The sequence below is a fragment of the Carassius auratus genome, chromosome 16, assembly GCF_003368295.1.
Source record: "Carassius auratus strain Wakin chromosome 16, ASM336829v1, whole genome shotgun sequence".
NCBI lineage: Eukaryota > Metazoa > Chordata > Actinopteri > Cypriniformes > Cyprinidae > Carassius > Carassius auratus.
The window spans coordinates 581,189-604,506 of NC_039258.1; the positions used below are offsets into that span (position 1 = coordinate 581,189).

The 23,318-nt window shown below is 34.0% G+C and overlaps 3 protein-coding genes across 4 annotated transcripts; 2 read left to right on the forward strand and 1 right to left on the reverse strand.

Moving 5' to 3' along the window:
- Positions 1-998: 998 nt before the first annotated feature.
- vsig10l (V-set and immunoglobulin domain containing 10 like) lies at positions 999-12,713 on the forward strand. Its single transcript, XM_026283202.1, has 13 exons — positions 999-1,036; positions 1,152-1,319; positions 2,117-2,437; positions 3,356-3,628; positions 4,371-4,637; positions 4,849-5,094; positions 6,760-7,035; positions 9,395-9,487; positions 9,576-9,791; positions 10,881-10,985; positions 12,122-12,162; positions 12,237-12,320; positions 12,396-12,713. The coding sequence occupies exons 2-13, from the start codon at positions 1,271-1,273 to the stop codon at positions 12,456-12,458; spliced, it is 2,034 nt and encodes a 677-aa protein (XP_026138987.1). The 5' UTR covers positions 999-1,036; positions 1,152-1,270; the 3' UTR covers positions 12,459-12,713.
- Positions 12,714-13,926: 1,213 nt separating this feature from the next.
- On the forward strand, positions 13,927-19,257 carry lim2.5 (lens intrinsic membrane protein 2.5). Of its 2 annotated transcripts, none has more exons than XM_026283204.1 (5): positions 13,927-14,176; positions 17,130-17,322; positions 18,465-18,614; positions 18,696-18,822; positions 18,902-19,257. In XM_026283204.1, the coding sequence occupies exons 2-5, from the start codon at positions 17,148-17,150 to the stop codon at positions 18,942-18,944; spliced, it is 495 nt and encodes a 164-aa protein (XP_026138989.1). In that variant the 5' UTR covers positions 13,927-14,176; positions 17,130-17,147; the 3' UTR covers positions 18,945-19,257. The 2 variants fall into 2 exon arrangements, with proteins under 2 accessions (XP_026138989.1, XP_026138988.1); XM_026283203.1 differs by having other exon boundaries at positions 13,931-14,176; positions 18,696-18,830; positions 18,911-19,257.
- Positions 19,258-20,590: 1,333 nt separating this feature from the next.
- Positions 20,591-21,519, reverse strand: LOC113116753 (free fatty acid receptor 2). The gene has a single exon (XM_026285089.1). The coding sequence runs from the start codon at positions 21,506-21,508 to the stop codon at positions 20,591-20,593; it is 918 nt and encodes a 305-aa protein (XP_026140874.1). The 5' UTR covers positions 21,509-21,519.
- Between the last annotated feature and the right edge of the window lie 1,799 nt (positions 21,520-23,318).

Genomic DNA, 23,318 nt, shown 5'->3' on the forward strand with positions numbered 1-23,318 from the left:
ACACACAGATGTCCGCAGTGTTGTCATGTGCCACCAGTCTGGTTTACTGATAAACAGAGGCAGTGCTGGGAAGCATGTGGGCTCTGCTGAATGAAGACATCAGGTAATCTCACAGTGGCTCACTTCTTTATCTCTCATCTCACTTCTCCTTCAGTGACTCATTACTCTCCAAAGACATTCTGAAGACAGTTTTTTTTTAATAAACTGTTAGCACTCAATGAGGAGAGAGCTTCTATATATATATATATATTTATATATAATATATATATTTTTTTTGAGAGAGAGTTCTCAACTTTTTGTACTCCATTTTCCACAGCAATATTCAAATGCCAATTTTCCTGCTTTACTATGCAATGGTTTTACACATAATTTTTAACCCAAAACTACTAAAAAATATTTTATTTTTAATCTTTATTTTTAAAAAAAAAACGTCCATTGAGATTTTAATAATTTACCTGACTTTTACAGGTTTAGAAATCACACTTTTAACATTAGGCATCCTCATATATTCAGATTTTTTTAAATACACTGTAGGTTGAAGGGGTGAAATAAAATAAGAAATATATTGATTTTTTTTTTTTTTTTTTGTGGTTGTGCATTTTAATTCTTTGTTTTATCTTAATTGTAAGAACTCTTTTTTTAGTCTAATAATTGCGCTACCTGCATTAAAACAAAATAATCGACTGTATGTTTTTAATGCAGTTTTTGTTTATAGGGATTGATGTTCATCAAAAAAAAAAAAAAAATCCTGTCATTATTTTCTCACCATCACGTTGTTCTTGTAAACCTGCATGTTTCATACTTTCTACAGTGAAACACAATGACGTTTTAGTCATTTCACTAAGTTATAGAAATTACCGTGAACGCGGGTTCCATGCAGGTTTGGAACAAGTAAATAAAGGCGAAATATGAAACTATCCCTTTAAATCCATGACGCGAAGCCCCGCCCACTCCTGCTTCCACACCGTCTTCTTGCCCCGCCCACTCCTGCTTCCACACCGTCTTCTTGCAGTGCAATGCAGATCAAACTTCTTTTGTACGTCAAATCAAAATGAGCATTCGTATTTTTCTGATTATACATGGACTGAACAGAGGTTTATATATGTTATACATTGATCTGAAGTGACTGATGGGATGTTTTGTCCTGGTAGAGCTCACCTGTACGGAGGATGTTGAGTGATTTCGCACCTGTTCACCATCAGAGGAATATCCCTTCATCATCAAAATGAAAACTCTGACAGACCTACATGTTTAGTGTGAGTTTGGCGAAATGCAGACGCTGTTTAGTTTGGTTTTTGTGCTTTTGGTCTTCATTACAGGTAAGTAAAATCAAATCTATAAATATATATTAATTTTATGCTCAATTACAGACTCTAACATAATTTAAACTGAGTAAAAAGGTTTCATTTTTTACTACTACTACTATTATAATACTTCTATAATAGCATTGGTGTTACAAAAAAAAAAAAAAAAGAAAAAACGAAAAGAATGCACACAAAACATTTATTTGCAGTTTCATGTAAAATTACATGTAAAACCTTAAGATTCTTTAAAGGATCCTTAAAACACTAATTTTGGAGCATTTATTAAAATTTGTTAATGTTAGTTGATTAAAACTGTTACATAGAATACATGCAACTTTTGATATTAATAATGCATTAGTAAATGTTGAAATTCATGTTAACTAATATTAATAAATGAAGTATAAGTTCATGTTAATAAACAAAAACTTATTGTAAAATTTTATACATTTATGTTTGAAGCCTTTTAGTTTATTTCCTTTTTTTGAAAAAGTTCATGAATTCCATTCTAATATATTTTTAATAATATCTTAATATAGTTATTTAGATAACATCAAGTTAATCTGTGTTGTTGAGAGTACTAACCGTTTTTGGTATAACCTAAAAATCACATTTGCATGTAGTGATTGAAGTAATTGGATGTAAATGTTGTTGATTTAAATCTTGCCAGGGTTGATCTGTAAAGTAAAGTGATCTCAAGAAATATTTAGAAGATAGAAAACCATAGATGCTCTTTGTGCATGTTTGCAACCGCCTTAAAATCACGTCAGAGAGTTTTGCATGATCTGTTATTGCTTGTTCCTCTCCTTTCGTAGGTAATGTATGTGATCTGAGCATCTCACCCAAGGGACCCGTATCCGTTGAAGCTCTTGTGGGCTCCAATGTGACCCTCAGTGTGTCTCACGCTGGTGTCCCTCATCCTGAGGTCATGTGGTTTAAGGAAAACCTTCTGGTTGCCAAATGGACCGTTGGTAACAGCCCACTTTCAGGTGTTGCTTCAGGCGTTTTTAAACCAGAACTCAATGGATCCCTCACCTTCATAAACGTGTCACTTCGTTATAATGGTACATACACTGTGGAAATGAATAATGTCGGGGAGGAAAAGGTCAGCGCTACTTTTAACTTCTTTGTTTATGGTGAGTATTAATAAGATTATATTTGAGAGTATCTGTACTTATCAGTAATTATTCCTGGTTGGCCAAAAAACAAAACCTTAGTAATAGTTAAAAAATTTTTACCTGGCAACCTTGTCAGTTTTTAGTTAATTTATTTAATTTTATTGATTTATTTGTAAATTATTTAAATATATATATAAAAAAAGTGTAATTATAAATTTTTTGTATTAAATGTAAAAAAAAAACCGTTGGCTGCTGGTAATTATAATATACAATAACTTTAATGAGTGATTCACAAACACTTCATACTGATTTAACAATAAGTGATTAATGTGTAAGAGAAAAATAAATGACTAAAATTTACCATGTACCAGGGTTATTATATTTAACTAAAACTATAATTAAAACATAATACAAATATTGTTACTTTAAAATAAACTTTAACTGACTTTTTTATTACAGCTATTTGCCAAGGCAATATTTCTTATTTTAATATAGTTTCACAATGTACTTCACTAAAACTGAAATATAACTAAGCTTAATAGACATATAGAAAAAAAAAACATGATTAGGACAAAACACAGAACAGAATATATTAATATAAACCAGATTCAAAATGTACAGTACATTTTTAAAGGTACTACAATAAAATTGGTGTGTGAACTAATGATTTTATGTTGTTATGTTTCTTAATTATGAAGAGCAAGGCAATGCAATCGAATATTCATTATATATTTGTGAAGTGACTCAATTATTTAAATGCACTTATTTTGCTTTAAACACTGTTGATGTATTATTTGGCTATTGTTAATGACACATGCATAAAAGAGCTTTAATTAGTGTCTTTTTACATTTAGTAGTAAAAATGTTGTTCGAGCTGGTAAATGTGATTCATTCATTTCCATGTATCTCTGATTGCTTGCCTCTCTGTCTCAATAGATATCATCATGAATGTATCCCTGCACAGTGATCCAGGGGACGCTATTGAGGGTCAAGTGAGCTTTACCTTGTATTACAGTACAATGCAAGGGGAGGCCAAAGAGGTGCGCTGGTTCTTTAATGGACTCCAGTTAAGAAATGGATCTCATTATTCCATCAGCGGGAAGAACCTCACCATAAACCAGCCCAGCAGGAACCACACGGGCCGCTACGCTGTGTTACTAACCAACCCATTCAGCTCTGAGACGCAAAACTGGAACATCACAGTGCTGTGTGAGTATATGGTGATTTCGTGTAGTTCAGGCCAAAATGAAAATTTGCAAGCCGTCCAAGATTCAGATGAGTTTGTTTCTTCATGGGAACAGATTTGGAGAAATGCATTGCATCACTTGCACACCATCGGATGCTTTGTAGTGAATGGGTGCCGTCAGAATGAGAGTCCAAACAGCTGAGAAAAACATCAAAAGCAATCCACACCTCTCCAGTTAACATTAGTTAAATCCATTGAGACGATTTAACTTCAAAACATCGCTCCCAGCTAAAATATGAGTCCATTATATTGTTTCTGAATCAGGAGAGAAATCTGCACAGATCAAGCACAGTTTACAAGCCAAAACAGCTCTACATAAATGCTTTAGCGGATCTTGATATTACAGGAGATTTTCACTGGAGGAAATGTTATTATGGAAAACCAACTCATATTTTGTCCTGAAGCAACAGTTTGAAGTTAAAAACGTCTTAATGATTGATTATTGTGGTGTTTTTATCAGCTGTTCAGACTCCCGTTCTGACGGCACCCATTCACTACAAAGGATCCGTTGGTTAACAAGTGATGGAGTGCTACATTTCTCCAAATCTGATGAAGAAACGAACTCTCCTACATCTTGGATGACTTGAGGGCGAGCACATTTCCAGCGGATTTTCATCTTCGCCTGAACTATTTCTTTAAGAGGCTTTCCCAACAGTAGCCCGTTTCATTTCCGACATCTCATTTTCCCTCTTGGGCTGCTCTTAGATGGACCCGATACGCCAGTTCTCAAGGTCAGTCCCACAAAAGCAGTCTTTGTTTCGGGCGAGTCTCCGTTCCTCTCCTGTCGGGCCGAGGGTGAACCGCCCCCCTCTGCCACATGGTTTTTCAATGGCGAGTCCATTGCATCGTCTACAGCAGGAACAGTCAGTCTCACCGATGTTAAGACGAGTCAAAGCGGCGTTTATACTTGTGTGATGATCAACACCAGAACTGAGGCGACACTTCAGAGAAACATCACTATAATTGTCTATGGTAGGAGTTTGCATCTCAAATGTCCTTTTGTAAGCAAAATAAGGGAATACCAGCATGTTAGGATGTTGTGCATCATGTAAATATTCTTCTCTTGACAGTGTTTGTTAAAGCCGTGAGTCATTCAAGGCTATGTGTATTTTTTAACAAGTTAACAGGGTTTTAGGAAGCCAGTAGAGGGCTTTTATTTCTCTTCTTCTTTCCATCATGTCAGAGTCTCCCAGTGGTGGGCCGCTGTGTTCAGTGCAGGCTGTGAATGGAGGCACAGCGCTGCAGTTCCTCTGTCTGTGGCCAGGTGGCGCTCCGGAAGCACAAGTGTCGTTTCCCAGCCTGAGTGCCAATGCCAGTGGATACAGCAATTACAGTATGACTGTAAATGACATTCAGAGCTTAAACGGAAGAGAAATCATCTGTAAAGCCGAGCATCCTCTGATTCAGACACAATGCAGTGTCATTCCTCGTAAGTCATGCTCTGTTTCTTTCTGGCATTTGAAATATTGATACTTAAGTTACAAATTAATTATATTTGGAATTGTGGAGTCATTTTATGGGGAATGTTATTTAGTATACACTACCAGTCAAAAGATTTGTAACGTTGTTTTTTATTTTTTTATTTTTTTGTTTTTTTTTAAAGAATTATCTTCTGCTCACCAAGGCTGCTTTTATTTGAATACAGCAAAAGCAGTAATATTGTGAAATATTTTTACCATTTAAAATATGTGCTTTCTGTTTGAATATATTTTAAAATGCATTTTATTCCTGTGATGCGCAGCTGTATTTTCAGCATCATTACTCCAGTCTTCAGTGTCACATGATCTTCAGAAATCATTGTAATATGCTGATTTGCTGCTCAAGAAACTTTTATTATTAATAATATTATTATTATCCATATTTAAAACTGTTGAGTCAATTTTTTTCTGGAGTCTTTCATTTTTATTTTTATTATTTTTTTTAAGAAAAGTAATGATAAAGACATTTATAATGTTACAAAATACTTATTTTTCAGATGAATGCTGTTCTTCTAAACTTTCTATTCATCAAAGAAGCCTGAAAAAAGTATACTACACTATTTTCAACATAGTAATAATAATAATAATAATAAATGTCTGTTGAGCAGCAAATCAGAAAATTACTATTATTTTTGAAGGATCATGTGACTGGAGGAATGATGCTAACAATTCAGCTTTGAAATCACAGGAATTAATTACAATCTAAAATATATTCAAATAGAAAACAATTATTTTAAATAGTAAAACTATATAAAATTTTTACTGTTTTCCTCTGTACTTTTGGATCAAATAAATGCAGGCTTGCTGAGTAGAAGAGAATTCTTTAAAAAACAAACAAACAAAAAAAAACATCAAAATTCTTACTGTTCAAAAAAGTTTAAGTGGTAATGTAAATAAACAGTATACTGTATTCTTAATACATTCAGAAAAAAACATATTTTAATTTTCAAGGAAATTCTACAGACACCAAGTTACATTTATTTGTTAGTTCAGAATTATTAATATTTCATATGTAGTTATGATGAATATTATTTGTAGAAATAGCTCTCATACATGGACTGTATTTTAACTGAAATGAGTCATTCAAATAGCGCATTAATAAACTGATTGGATTTCAATAATAGCAAGCATTTTTGGTTTAAGTGTGTTGCTAAAATACATGATACCCCAAATAAGCCTAAATATACATAGCAAAAAATACAAATTGTATAATAATTATAATCAACATTTATTTTACTCCGTCCACTTCGTAGGCCCAAACCTGCACAAATTCAACATAATTAAACAAACAAATAAATAAATAAGGAAATAAAAGTCTTAATAAAACCAATGCAACTGTTTTCAATAAACATTTTAATGAGTCTGAATGGATTATACCTTGTTATTTGTATTTTATTTTCATATTTTTATTCTTTCTTATGCATTGATTTATTATTTATATATTTATCCACCACCTTGAGTTGTTTTGTTCACATAGTGTTGCAATGCATTATGGGATCGCTTTCTACACATTTTGCTTCAGATGAAAAGTGCTATTTGTGTTGTTGCTTATGTAGAGTGTTCCGAATTGTTTTCAATTAGGATGCATTAGATTATCTCATTGCATTATGTTGCAGGTGGTCCAGTGGATTTTCTCCCAGTAATTTTAATCAGCACGAGTCAAGATGAACAGACATTGGTTGTGATTCACTGCTCTGCTAAAGCTACACCTCAAGCTCTTGTGCACTGGGTCAAGGATGGAAACCTCTTGCAAACTGGGCCCAAATACCAGATCAGTACAAACACAACTCAACTGTTCATTCATGATTTTAATGTCACTACAGACCTCGACACCTACACCTGCACAGCCATCAACCCTCTCGGCAATAAAACTGAGGACACTACTCTACTGGGTATGGATCCATTCTAGATTATCATTAGCAATAATGGGTTTTCGACCTTCCGAAAGTCTATACCACTGATAAACACACACACACACACACACACACAATGTATATTGATTTCTGAAGGCACAATTTGTCTGCCTGCAGTACTATTTAAAAATTTGGGAGTTTTTTTTTTACTTTTTAAAGAAATTAATACTTTTTTTTTCAGCATGGATGCATTGTATTAATTAAAAGTCGTAGTTTCCTTAAAGCATTAAGCATTGCATCTGTTTTCAAATCAGCATATTATAATGATTTCTGAAGGATCATGTGACTCAGAAGACTGGAGTAATGATGCTAAAAAAAATTAAGCACTGCATTATGGGTATAGATTACATCTTACTATATATATATATATATATATAAGATGCTTATTTTAGATTTTAATAATAATTCTCAATATTACAATTTTTTATGTATAATCTTAATCAAATAAATGCAGTCTTGGTGGGCAGAAGGGACTTGGTTTGAAATAAAATAATTTGAAAGTTAGTGCATGTTTTTGAGTTCTGACAACAAACTGTTAGAAGAAAGGGATCAATGGGGTTCTATATAGAACCATAGGGTTCTTTACTCAACTCCAAAGAACCTTTTATGCTAAAAAGGTTCTATAATGACAAGAAAGAACCCTTTTGGCACAAAGGGTTCATATCTTGAATTTTGTGATCATTCACATGCATTCATAAATGCATTTGAATACACCGAATAATGCAGTGAAAGAACGCACTCAAAATGCACATGTGCACTAGTATGACTTCATCATGTAACTTTACATTAGCCTAGATGCTTGCACTTTTTAGGCACGATTTGTTTAGTTTTTTAATATACTTGATACTGTTAAAAGGCACATCATTAAAACAAAAAATACGAGTTCACATTTCACACCTGGAAAACGTAATTAGAACTAGCTACTAAATTAGTTAAAAATGCCTATCCATATACAGCTATGATTTGAGAACTCCAAACTGACTCAAATGATTCGCGAAACCACTACGAAATCTCGAACTGATTCAAATGTTTGCGATCCCCAAACTGACTCAAATGATTCGCGAACCCGCTTTGAACTCCCGAACTGACTCAAATGATTCACGAACCCGCTTTGAACTCCCGAACTGACTCAAATGATTCACGAACCCGCTTTGAACTCCCGAACTGACTCAAATGATTCGCGAAACCGATTCGAACTCCCGAACTGATTCAAATGTTTGCGATCCCCAAACTGACTCAAATGATTCGCGAACCCGCTTTGAACTCCCGAACTGACTCAAATGATTCACGAACCCGCTTTGAACTCCCGAACTGACTCAAATGATTCGCAAAACCGATTCGAACTCCCGAACTGATTCAAATGTTTGCGATCCCCAAACTGACTCAAATGATTCGCGAACCCGCTTTGAACTCCCGAACTGACTCAAATGATTCGCGAACCCGCTACGAACTCCCGAACTGATTCAAATGATTCGCTATCCCCAAACTGACTCAAATGATTCGCGATCCCGCTACGAACTCCCGAACTGACTCAAATGATTCGCGATCCCGCTACAACTCCCAAACTGGAGTCAGATGACTCAAATGATTCGCTATCCCACTACGAACTCCCGAACTTATTCAAATGATTCGCGATCCCCAAATTGACTCAAATGATTCGCGAACCCGCTTTGAACTCCCGTACTGACTCAAATGATTCGCGATCCCGCTCCGAACTCCCGAACTGACTCAAATGATTCGCGATCCCGCTACGAACTCCCGAACTGACTCAAATGATTCGCGAACCCGCTACGAACTCCCGAACTCACTCAAATGACCTGGATCAGTGAGCTGCGTCTCGGGCCGATGACGTCACTTCCAGGGAGTCATGTTGTAGACGCCCCCGTCCCTTGACTCCACCCCCACGTCAAAACAGTGCCACAAAGAGAGACGTGCAGAAAAGTAAAGCGCAAAGGGAAAATGGTATTGCAAGCTCAAACTGACACAAAATAAAAGCAGCATTGCAAATAACTTAATAGATATGACCATGGAAAATATTCATTGCAAAATCATTGCTTTCTCGCTGTTTCATTTGTTTTGCAATTCTTAATTTTTGTTTGCAAAAAGCAAATGTATTTTCCTCAATACTTTAAATAAAATGTTTTAAATTTGTTTTTGTTTTTATTGTTTTTGTATATTTTAAACAAGGTAAATCTTTCTGATTTATTAAAATAAAAAGTCACATACATGGATTTTTCTGGGCTAAGCCCCGGATCTCCACTCACCCTAGAACCACCCCTGGTTCTGTTCATCCTATTAATGCACAGGGATTTTTTTGTTTGTTTGTTTTTTAATAAAGGCCCTCAAATCTCAAATTTGAGTGTTTTCCTGAGTAGTGATCGTACAGAAGTAACTCTAAAGTGGCACGTTCCTCTCACCTCCGTTATTACAGGTAAATGCTAATTATTAACATGCTGCTTGTGAATAATTACAAATAGTATCATATCAGTGCATAATAAAAGTGTCTTTGTATTTTGAAGGCTTTGATATCCAGTTGAAGGGCCCAGAGCTCTCAATCCCATCTCAACCCAAACTCAGCATCGCATCAGACTTCCGCACCATCCAATCAAAGCCAGCCTCCGCCAGAGCCACCGCCGTCTCAGGACTCGACCCAAAATCCACGTACTACATCAGAATCATCCCTAAAGCCGGCAGAACCGCAGGAGAGCAGTCTGAGCAACATCGGATTGGACCAGGTGATGAGAACCACAAATCTGAATAAGCTTTAAACGGCTCATACCATCAGGAATCAAACGTTTCTTGATCTTTTGAGAAAATAATGATCTTCAACAACTCTTTAGTCCAAAAATACCATTGATTGAAAGTAAACAGTGAAAATGGTTTAACACCTTAATTCTGCACTGATACTTTAATGAATCTGTCACAGTGGGATGCAGCTTTTTAAGCAGAATAGAGCAATTTAAAAAAAAAGAAATAATACATCAGCCCAAAAGCAAACCTGAACCTGTGTGTTTTTGCAACTAAGCCTTGTTGCTGATTTTCCATGTGAACAGAAAATCAGCCAAAAACAACAAATGCGTTTTTTATTTTAAGGATCAGAGGGAGTGATCAGGAAAAATAATGATGCATGTGTAATTATGTAATACATTAAGTAGTTCCTCTGGCTCAGTGGTAGATCATTGCGTTAGCGACGCAAAAGCTTGTGGGCTAATTTCCCAGGGAGCACACATACTAGTAAAAAACAATTATATCCTGAATGCTGTAAGTCACTTTGGATAAAAGCATCTTCTAAATGCATAAATGTAAATTTAATTTAATGCATACTACAAATAAAATATACACTACCGTTCAAACGTTTGGGATCAGTTTGATTCTTAATGTTTTTGAAATGCATCTCTTATGCTTCAAAAATGCTAGAAAACAATTCGAAAACAGAAATGAGAGTTTAAAATCTATATATTTTGTTTGTTTTAAAATGTGATTTTTAACATCGTCATTACTCCGGTCTTTTGATCTTCAGAAATCATTCTAATATGCTTATTTACTGCTCAAGAAACATTTCTGATTATTATCAGTGTTTAAAACAGCTGTGCTGCTTCATATTTTTGTAGAACCTGTTTTACATACTTTCTCAGGATTCTTTAATGAACAAAATTTAAAAGAACAGCATTTATTTGAAATAGAAATCTTTCTCACATTTGAGCAATTTAATGTTTCCTTTCTAAACAGAAGTATTATTTCATTAAAATAAAACTGATCCATAATTTTGCCCTAATTAGTGTGCTTGAAGTCTTGTGAAGCTGGTTGTTGTTGATGTGTTTCAGCTGCTGGACTCAGTGGAGCTGCTATCGCTGGGATCGCTGCTGGAGTCCCCTGCGCTCTCCTCATCCTCCTCATTGTGCTGGCCTTCATCTACTGCGCAAGACGTGGTGAGTGATGCTTCATCCAACCGTCTAAAGCTCAATTAGTAGAGCATAGTGCCTGCAACACCAGTGTCATGGGTTCAATTCAGGGCTAAACATATTCCATGAATGCACTCAAAATGAAAATGCTGTCATCATTTAAGTTGTTCCAAACACACAAAAAATATATTCTGAAGAATGATGGCCATTAGTATTTTTTTGCATACTGTGGAAGTCGATGGCTACCAGTAGCTGTTTTCTTTTTTTATTAACACTCTTCATAATATCTTCCTTTATGTTCAATGAAAGACAGAAAATCATGCAGGTTCGGAACAACATGAGAATGAACAAATGCTTACAGAATTTTCTATTTGTTAAATAAAATCATCTCCTAAATGCATAAATGCTGATCAGTTGATATCCAAGTATATGGATAATGCATAATGTTTTTAGATATCAATTAAAATAAACTTTGAATTTTAGAATGATTCAGCTGCAAAAAATAATTCCAACATGTTATTTAGGACCTTTATGCAAAGTGTTTATAAGCCATATGCATATTGCTTTTATAAATAATACAATTATTCATAGCAGTGTACAATAAATAGATCAATTTATTAAAATTAATAATCAGAATAAAAAATAAAATTAAAATACACTATAACAGTATAGTATGTAGTCATAAATAAAGTAGTAACATTAATTTAATTAGTTGCATTTGTTTCGGGTAATAAAGTAATAGCAGTTTGCTGCCTTTAATAAAATAATAAATAAACTAATGTGTGGTCACCAGAGTTATTTTAGTAGAAATTAGTTAGATTTCATCTTCATATTATCTGCTTTCATTAACTTATATACATTTATATATAAAACTATTATTATTTTTGTTTTTGTGTGCACGCGTGTGCGTTTTAATGCCTGTAAAAAGTTTTTATTATGTTTTGGTTAAATTGGTTTTAGTTATACTTAGCAACTAGCTGAAATAAAAGTTCTTATTTTAAATGTAAGAAATTGTTTTATTTTATTTTTAAGCAACAATTTTTATGTTTTTGTTTTTCAATATTAACCAATAATAACCCTGGCAGTCACCGACGTGTGTTGCATTTTGCCATGGCTTCAAATGCAGCTTCTTCAACCTAATAAATGTCTGTTTTCCTCCTCAGATGGAGTCCCCAGGTATCCTGTATCGAGAGCAGTGGAGAAGGTAAAGGAGGCTGGTTGTGTGTTACTGTGAGCTTGTTCTTCATGTTCTCTCAAGTGTCTTTCTCGTCTCTTCAGGCCGTCTTCTCTCAGTCTACCCTGAACCCTCATCGTCTGCTGAGAGCCAGACTGAAACCACCGCCTGAGTACAGACATCAGCTGGTACGTGCACTGACTCCGCTTCAGTGATGTGTGACGTCCTTTTGTGTTTCCTGACTGTTCTTCCATGTGTTGCAGCCTGAACGATCGGCTCATCTGCCGTCTGTGAATTCGAGCGTGAGAATGGCCACCACTGTCTGACTCCGAGAGCCTGAGCTCACCGACATGTAACCTTTAACCTTTAACCAGGACATTTGTTGACATGTTGCAGCCCAGACGTGAACCTGTGTCACCCACGTGAGCACCACAGTTACTCCAGCAGCATATAATCTGTTATTCTGTCTAAGTGTATTTTAAATTCACACGTGAGAGCTGTATCAAAACTGTTTCATTTATTTTAAAATAAGTTCTAATTTTGTTAAGAAATGAATACTTTTATTCGGCATGGATGCATTAAATTGGTCAAAAGTGACATTAATAATGTTCTAAAAGATTTATATTTCTAGTTCTTTATGAACTTTCTTTTCTTTCTGAAAATTTTTTTATCAGTTTCCACAAAACTATGATGTAACACAACTGTTTTTCAACATTGATCATAATCAGAAATATTTTTTTGGGCAGCAAATGAGCTTTTAAGAATGATTTCTGAAGATCATGTGACACTGAAGACTGGAGGAATGATGCTGAAAATACAACTTTTCAGCAAAGAAATAAATTACGTTATAGGAAAAAATTACGTCAAATAGAAAACTGTTATTTAGGATTGTAATAATATTTCACAATTTTTCTGAATTTCTGATCAAATAAATGACTTGATATAATGTAATTTTTCTTAATAAATCAGCAGCCTCCTCTGGAGTTTCAGAGTCTGAGCAATGTGTAAAATTTTGCTCCGATTAAAAAGTCAGAGATCTCAAAATGAACTTGCACATTTCTTATCAAATGATCAAAAATCAAACAATATTCATGTACATTTTATACATCTGTTCTTTTAATGAATGAAATTGACTTTATTTCTCTAGGGGATTTTTTTTAAGGAAAGAAACAACATTTTAAATAATCCTCCTGGAATATAAAATATTTTTTCTGAACCTAATTTTAAACTTTTCTTTCATACAAACTTTTTTCCTTTTGAATGATCAGACAAAAATATGATGCACTGAAAACCAGAAGCACTTTTTAATTCAGAAATTGGTAGATTTAACAAATAATAACAAAGAAGCATCACGTAACATTTAATTATACATGAAATTTTGTTTTAGAAAGACTGAAAAAGAATTGTCTTGTAAAACATTTTATTTACAACTTATATTTTTTATATTTTTAATATTCAAAGTGTGGTAAATTCTACTAGAGGATTTCTGATCTTGCATTACTTTATTACTGCACAGCAGCCACATTAGTATTTTCTCATGCATAAAAACACCGTTCAAAAACTCTCATCTATCACATCAAAGTCAAAAGAGAGTCCTGGACATGTGATGTGAGTGAAAATGTGCACAAGCGACATCCTAATGTGTCCACTCATAGTGTGTCACCACATGCACGGCTGAATGAAAGTGTGCGCTTCAGCATGTTGCATTGACATCGCAGCAGTACTGCAAGCCTCTGCACATCACGGTTCCAGAACGGCCGGTACAACAACAAAAAGAGCCTTCCCCCTCCAAACCCCGAGCGCAGACCCGGCCGGCGTGCAGCGGTCACGTGGCTCCCACAGCATCAAGCTCAAGTGCATTTGTTCTGTTTAGCCTGTTTTAAAGGATTTTGCCTCCATCGACAGAAAAGCAGAGAGGATAACTTTTTGGAATTTGGCCTGGCGGGTCCTTTTGACGTTACACTCGCTGCAGGTCCCACTTTCTCTCTTTTCCCCTCTGGGAAGATCAATACTTAAGCAGGTTCCTTTCTCCTGAAGACCTCAGGTAAGGATCCCTCGGACATCTCAGTACCTGATTAATTCACATTTGTGATGTTTTTCAGGATAAATGTGATCATTTGTTGCAGTTTCTATTGAAAAGGCCCTTCAAACTGACAAACCATATTTAAACTCTTGAAATTTTATGGTTGAAAAGATGTAATCCTCTTTATTTTTTTTGTGTATAGTGGTGAACAAAAGTCTCACTTTTTGTAAAAACTTTTATAAAATTAAATACAAAATCCTTCATTAGAAATTGCGTATAAATTGGGATTGAAAATAAGTTTTTATCTAATCTTAAAAACAATTTTGTTTAATTTCTACTTTAATAAAAACTTGTTAAAGTCTTCATGTATACTGGAAGTGAAAATTACTTTATAATTAAAGGCAACATATTTAATTACAAACTATATTATTATCTAAATAAATAGAACTCCTAAAACTTAATGAATGAAAGTGTAATCTTTCAAAAAATAAATTTGTATTTTTTTTTTTTTTTACTTTATTAAAAACCTTTAAGGTGTTGTGAGGAGTGAGAATTTCACTTTTAATGAAAATTGTTTCTGAAGACAAAAACTTTTATTACAAATTATATTATGAGGAATTTAAATAATAATAAAAAAAACAGCATTTTGGCATTTACATATTTGTTTGTTCATTTATTCATTATTCTGTTCTGCTTTAATGAAGGGAGATGGATGAACACATGCATAAACGTATTGTTTTTTTTTTTTAAATATAATATTTAAACTCCGTTTAAAAACTGCATTTATTCGTATATGAAACACAGTGTCCCAGGCAATGTTGTGCAATCGTGCAGAATCGTTGTTGAAATGCATACATTTAACAAAGTCTGCAGAAGTTTAGAATGAGTGTTTATACAGATTTAATCTGCAGGATATTTAAGCATTAGTCATATCACAACATGCAAAAATAACACGTATATCTTATATCTTATATATATATATATATATCTTAGAAATATTATTCAACATTTTATATACAGATTTTTCACATATTCAGACGGTTTATGCTAGAGCGCCCTCTGTGGCAATACTGAGAATGCAACATGCCTGTGTCACATTATGAATTGCTCTTGTTCAAAAGCAACCATATGTAATGAAGTTCGATGCATCTGCATTCAGGCTCTTATGTAGAGATCCTAATGATAGCTGTGCATTTCTCCAGGTGTTACTGTAGTTTTGGTACACACTGTTTGTTGTCCCTGTGCTGTTTTGCATGAGTTTGTTGTCCAGCTCTATTACGTTACATGTTGTTTTGTGGCATTGCAGTTTGGCATTTGGCTTGCTAAATGGTGTTTGGTCCTTTATGTGAAGCAATGATGTCACATGTTCCGATGTATGAGTAACTGATGCTGCTTTGCTTGTGTAAACTGTGGTGTGGACTCTGAAAACATAGGAAAATTGCAAATGCATGTACAACCATGATGTCAGTCTGGCTTTGTGAGGAATGTGATCAATGCACACTACATCTGCTTTTCATAAAGGAAAAAACATAATAGTTAAATAATGTAAAACATTTCAAAGGTTCTGTATAAATGAATCAGAGCTGTTGATATGACAGCTGTGCACAACATATAATCCTTAAAATCAGATGTATGCATTTAACAAATGATTTTATCCAAAGCAACTTATTGGATTCTGCATACAAATTTTTATTAGTTCATGCATTCACTGCTAATCGAACCCATGACCTTTATGTTGCTGTTCGAGCTACATGAATGTTATTTATATATATATATATATATATATATATATATATATATATATATATATATATATATATATACCTGTGTATGGAATACAAGGCCAATTATTGAAATGACATTGATTATAGTCTACAATTACAATTCACTTTAGAAATATTTTGATGATGTGTCATCACTGTTACATTTTTAAATACTGAATATTCTACTAATGATGTCAGACTTTAATCTTACAAACTACAAATAAAATCTAAAGAAAATAAATACATGAAATATTTTACATTAAGAAAGCGCATTTTATATAGTTTTTTTAATATTTTGGCATTGGCTTATATTTATATATTTAGTGCTTATATTCATCTGGTCATAGAGTTTTTTTTTAGATGGATGCTAATGCTTTTTAGATCGGGTTGAATCTGCCATATCTGACCTAGCTTCCATCCTATTGGTTAAATGAGCAGTGGGCGGAGTCACAAAACCCAAAACAAAAATTGCGACGCAGAGCACACATTAAAACGGAAGTACATTTCTGTGACTAAATAAAAATTTTAAAACCTAATTGCAACTTTTTAATTGGGAGTTCTGACTTATTTTCTGACTCGCAATTGAATGTTATAAATAAAGTCGACATTATGTGAAATAAGGTCAGAAATGTTATAAACTCTCAATTATGATTTTATTCTTGCAATTACGAGTTTTTATCTTGCACTTGTGACTTTCTTCTCATAATTTTGTGTTTGTGTGTGACAACATATCAGTGTCCCCCTCCCCAGAATTGTACTTTATAAAACAATTGTGTGAAGAGTCAGAATTGTGAGGAAAAAAATCGCACCTACCTTTTGTTATTTATTTATTTATTTATTGTGGAGGAAATTGGCTTCCATACATTTCACAGTAGAAAAAAGACATGTAGTGTTGTTTTTCGGAGAAACGTGTAAATATGTTTACTAAATGTCTGATAACATTATATAAAATATATTATGGTATATTTATGCTTTAATACAGTCCAAATTTTTTTACTTTCAACATCCACTGCACTAAAGTGGAAAAATGTTCTTTAGATTTTTACAGTTTTGTTCAAATCATTTTAAGAACGATTCATTGAAAGATTCTTTGTGCAGACAAAAATGTTTCTTTTGGAACTTCTGGTTTTATGAGTTCTTGACCTGTGTATATTGTGCATGATGAGCATCTCTGTGTGTGTGTGTGTGTTTGACTGTAATGTGTCTGTCAGTGCGTTTAGTTCCTCAGGATGTACAGCTTTATGGGAGGAGGCTTATTCTGTGCCATTGTGGGCAACATCCTCCTGGTGGTCTCCTTGGCGACAGACTACTGGATGCAGTACAGACTGTCTGGCAGCTTCGCTCACCAGGGCCTGTGGAGATACTGCATGTCTGGCAAGTGCTACACGCAGACCGACAGCATCGGTGAGTGAGTGCAAGATATTATTTACTGCACTGACTGTGTTCAGACATGTTTCCTTAACACACACGCTCTCTCATTAGTCAGAAAAACACTGAATCTCGCCCCAAATTCATGCACTAAACTTAAAAAAAAAAAAAAAATTATATATATATGTATGTGTGTGTGTATACATATACGCATGTGTATGTACTTTTCATGTTCATACTTTTCAGTTGGCCAAGATTTCTAAAAATCCTTTCTTCGTATTGCTCTTAAGTAATATTTTAATTTTCTGAGATACTGAATTTGGTATTTTCCTTAGTTCGTCAGTTAAAATCATCAAAATTAAATTAAATAAACATTTGAAATATATCCGTCTGTGTGTAATGCAACTTTTTGATGATATTGTAATTATATGACCAGCACCTGTGTGTATGTATGTGTATGTACATATATATATATATACTGCCTTGAAAATTTCAATTTTACAATACCCTGATATTTGGTAAATTTATTAAAGAAATAAAAATCAATACCAAGGGCACCTAGTAAAAATTGCCTTCAATGAAAACTCTTTCGATTTGACATCACAAAGGGCTTTAGATTACACTAACCAAATTTAGTGTTGATCTGTTTAAATCTGTAGGATGCATTTGTTTAAATACAGTGCCCGAAAATTGCAAAAATGGTACAAAACATGCAGAGAAATGTCAAAATAACAAACTTCCTGTTGGGTTTCGGACTTCATATTTTTTTGTAGGTACTGATGTGTTACATGTGTCCACCAAATCTCATGCATGTATCTGCAACATAGCTCGAGGGACACTTTGTTGAAATATTATAGGTGGCGCTATTGAGCCATTTTGCCAAACCTATTTCTGAAACCCATATCAGATGTAAATTTTCCCCACTTCTGGAGCATGTGCAAAGTTTCATTAAATTTCAAGCATGTTTAGGCCCTCAAAAATGGGATTCATTTTTAGAGGATAAAAAACTGAGCAATTCCAATAGTGTTGGGCCGTACTTACTTCCTCCTTCCAAAGATAAAGCCTGCAGTTTCCTCAAATTTGTGATGTTCTGTGCAAATCATTGTTAAAGTCCAAACATGTTTCTCCATCAGTCTGAGCTAAACTGTCCATGTTTCTTTGTTTCTCTTTAATTGTAGCTTACTGGAACGCGACCCGGGCCTTCATGATTCTTTCAGCGATGTCGTGTTTTGCGGGAATCATTGCAGGCATCCTCTCCTTCGCTCACTTCTCCGCCTTCGAGCGATTCAACCGTTCCTTCGCTGCAGGGATCATGTTTTTTATCTCCAGTAAGTCTTTTCTTTCCAGATGCTTTTACAGGTAGATAATGAACACAAGAAACCATCGGAACTTTTCATTTTTGTCTCCAGCGCTCTTTGTTTTGCTCGCTATGGCCATCTACACTGGGGTGACGGTCAACTTCCTCGGGAAGCGTTTCGGTGACTGGCGTTTCTCATGGTCCTACATTCTGGGCTGGGTGGCTCTGCTCATGACCTTTTTTGCAGGTCAGTACTGGTGGATTTCTTTTGGTTTGATCTCCAGCAAGTCTTGTACGTCTCATGGAACGTGTGTTTTGTTTTTGCAGGTATATTTTACATGTGTGCATACAGGATGCATGAATGCCGCAGAGTGGCCGCCCCTCGCTAAAACACAAGAGAACGTTTTCAAGAACTCAAGCAAACACTCAAGTGTCTAAACATGTATATGCAAGTGTTTGGTAGTCTGATCCTACTTAAAAAAGTACCAGTGTAAGTTGGCAGAGAGATAGAATATGCCACGTTCTGATTCTGCAGGTTTTCCCTCAGGATTTCTTTAGTCTCTATCCCAAAAGATGCACATTTAAGATTGAAATCACACAGTCCTGAATGAAACTGAATCATTGTTCATGCACCGAGACAAAATCTCAAATAAAATCTCTGATTATTCTCATCATTCGATGTCATCGTTTATTTATTGACTGACATTAATTAGTGAAGGAAGGTCAACATTTTGGCTGGTAATTTGACATTTCTATGACTATATTGAGGTTTTAACCTGTTAACTGTCACTCACGTTTTTGAAGATAGACTTGAATGTGCATGATACAAACCTAAATTTTTATATTTCATGACTGAAAACATTTTGTAACATGATTTTGATGTACCATTTACATGGTAATGCAATGTCTGATTTTAAAATGGGTTTTGAAAGATGAATTTTGAGATTTTATGTTTTCAAGTGATATATAACTTCTGATGATTTCTAAAATGTGATAGAGAAAAAGGCAACGAGGAAGTCTTTTTTTTAAACAAAGGTCAAAGCTCCTTTTGTAATGTAGATTTCTGAGGGTGCACTCTTGTCATAAATTGATCTATTACTTTTCCTACATAATTTTTAACAAAAAATATTGGTATAATATATATTTGGGAGTCTTAGACCTTTCCAACGATATATAGTTTGTCAAGATTAGATTAAATTTGATTGTAATATAGTATAGTCAACGTAGGTGTCCCGTATACGGGACGGGGTGACATTTAACAGGTTAACAGCAATTAAATTTCAAAATAACCTGATATTTTTAGGTTTTCATGATGGTGGAAAAAAGAAAATTTCAAAATATTTAGAATCTGCAGAATATTGTAATGAAACACTTTCATTTTCACTGTTACTTAAAAAATATATATATATATATATATATTTTTAAATAATATTGTTTTATTAATATTTTAATGTTTCAGTTTTTTGTAGATTCATTTTAAAATTCCTTTCTGTATTATTCAGATTTTATTGAGAAAATCCATAATTAAGCTATAGGAAAAAGTTTAATATTTATAATATTTTGGTGAAACTCTTCAGATTTTGGCTTTTAATTTGAGATTTCTATTACTTTAAAATGTATCAAATATTATTAATGTCCATAAACTGACCAGGAAAAAACTCTCAACATTTTAACAAATAATTTGGCGTTTCTGTTATATTTTACAGGCTTAAAACTGAAAATTTTAAAATTCCCTAGTATTTAGGTTTTCCATGATGGCGGAAATAAAAATAAGTGAAGTGAAGTGGTTAAGTATTCAGAGTATTTTAATAAAACAGCAAATTAGACAACAGTTGTTTTAAATTGCAATAATATTTCAGATTTTTACTGTGTTTGGCAAGCATGAAAGACTTCTATTAAAAACATAAAAAAAAAATCTTAGCAACCCCAAACGGTGAGTATTTGAGTATCCAAAATAATTAAATTAATACACAGATCTTGCAAATTGCATGAAGTCATATCTGATGTTCATTTTGCCACAGTCACAAGTTCAGTTTCACTCTCCTTGGTCTTCTTAGGTTTAAAACACCACCTCTTAAGTAAAGAAACCGTTTTGCTTTCACAGAAAGTGTAAGAGGAGAAGTAAAACACGCACGGATCCAGACAGGTGTTGAGGGTGCTGGGCAGGAGCGTGTAGTATCTCCACCATGGGCTGTCGTTGCTGCTGAAACCCACCAGATGAGACATGTTGAAGGGTAAAAAACAGATTAAGAAGATGGTGAGCGTGCACAACGCCATGCCAATGGCCCGTTGCTTTTTCTCTCTACTAATATGAGGCCTGCTGTACAGGATGCAGATACAGCTGATATAGCAGAAGATACAAACTAAGAGCGGCAGCATGAATAGAACCACAAACATTTCGAGTCGAAATGGTAACAAGATCTTCTTTTGCTTCTCTGTGAAGTTTTCATAGCAGACTGTTTTGGGAAGGGTGGCGTTGGGATCTGGCATGTGGACAGTGATGAATACGATGCTGCAATGGGCAGCGCTGACCAGCCAGATGATGACGCTTCCTGCTGCGGTGTAAAGCGGTTTACGCATCAGTCTGTATTTGAATGGAAACCCCAGCCCTAAGTAGCGGTCAATGGCTACAGCCATGAGCAACAGGGAGCTGGTGTAAATGGTGGTGAAAAACACAAAAGAGGCAATGGAGCACAGGGTCTGGGATAAATACCATTTCATTCCAATGGCGGCTTCGTACATTTTGAATGGCAGAAAGAGAAGGAAGACCAAGTCAGAAGCCGTCAGGTTGAAGAGCAGGATATCATTCGGACTGGGTTTGTCACCCAGTTTCTTAAAAAACGTGTAAATGCCCAGCAGATTGGCAGGAAGGCCGATCAGAAACGTCAGGATGTAGATGGCTAAAATCACCCACTGGTTCGTCATTCTGCACGGGAATGGACTCTGGAAAATATCAAAATGAGATTTACCAAACAATGCATCCATTGTATTATTTATAGAACCATTTAGACAAAATGGTTATTTTATGGCATCGGGAAGCACCTTTATTTTTACGAGTGTGTGGGTGAGACTTTCGGTTAATTAGCCGCTATCAGGAAATAACAACGTGCAGTAAATGATAAAACTGTTTGCACTATAAACCAGAGTGTTCATGATCAAGATAAAACATTAAAATAACACCAATTTGCAATATCAAGCAGCAAAAAAGTGCTTTTGTACGGCTAAAAATAGCTGGAAGGGAATAAGACCGGAAGCAAGACTCAGTAAAAATTCGGAATGACCGCACCCATAATTGATTTAGCCAACACTAATGAACCGCTATAGTGGTTTACAAATGTATTTAACTTAAAATGTCTGAAACTCTGACGTTCATGCACGGTAAGTTGCACTTAAAAAGTAAACCATAAGATAAAATAATAAAAAATACAATAATATAAAAAAAGAAAACTAAAAAGTTTATTTCTATTTTTAAATTCAATTATTTTACTTTTGTAAAAAGTAATACTAATAAACAGCCATAATGCCCTACAAATTTATTTAGACATGAAAGTAATTGTATTATAGATCAAAAAAACAATTATCTTTAATCTAATTTAATCTTATTTTATCTTATTATTTACTTTTTTTGTCAGTGCAACCTCCAGTAAATATCTGAATATGAAATGCACACTTAAAATTGTCTTAAAATGCATTGCATTAAATAACAAAACCAAGTTGCATGGTTTGATGTTATTATTATTATTATTATTTATCTATATATTTTGTATTATTTAACTTTTTTTAATGCAGCATCCTGTGTGTGATTTTTACCAGTTTTCTAAGTATGTTATTCAGAATTTTTTTTAAAAGGTGTGACTTAAGTGTCCAAATTCTTACAGTATATTTCCTTAAAACAGATAGGTTTAGTTGTTTCTACACAAGGGAAATCACTAAAGTCACTATGAAAACTGCCTTACCACAAACGTCTGTGTGTTTCCTGGTATCTCCTAAAATTGAGGCTGATTTGGTGTGTTATTCCTATAGATCATCCACTGTTGAGCGGAGTTCATTGAACAGGGTGTTTAAGAGAAAAAAACTATAACTATGCGTTACTGTTAGGGATATTTAGACAGCTAAAGTTCAACTAACATGCAAAACTCTTATTGCCTCTGAATTTGGGAAGCATGCATAATATTTAAATTCGTTGGAGTGCAAACAACATGCAAACCTCAGTGTAAACAAACATGCATCTTATCTTTCCTTTCGACAAACACATACTGTATGGATAAAAGCCTACAATAAATTATATTTTTGTATTGGGAATATTTTGACGTGAAACATTTTTTTTTTTTTTTTTTTTTTGTCAATGCTTGTAAAACTGAAAGTATAAATAGTTATATGATAACAACTATATATAAAAATAGTTATTTTGGTCTTACATTTAAATAAAGAGGTTATTAAAGAATTCGTCCAAAATTTGTGCGTTATGCATTTTTGTTTATTATTGTAACCTACACTTAGAAATGCATATTTGATTAAATAGTATTAAATATTTATAATTTTATATATATATATATATATATATATATATATATATATATATATATATATATATATATATATATATATATATATATATAATAAAAATAATGTTATAAGATCAACGGAAAAAGAGAAACTCGAGCTCATCTTGGAATGTTTGGTTACGTGTCGCCATGGTAACCTCAGACGCCTCAAAATCGCGTTGTCTGATTGG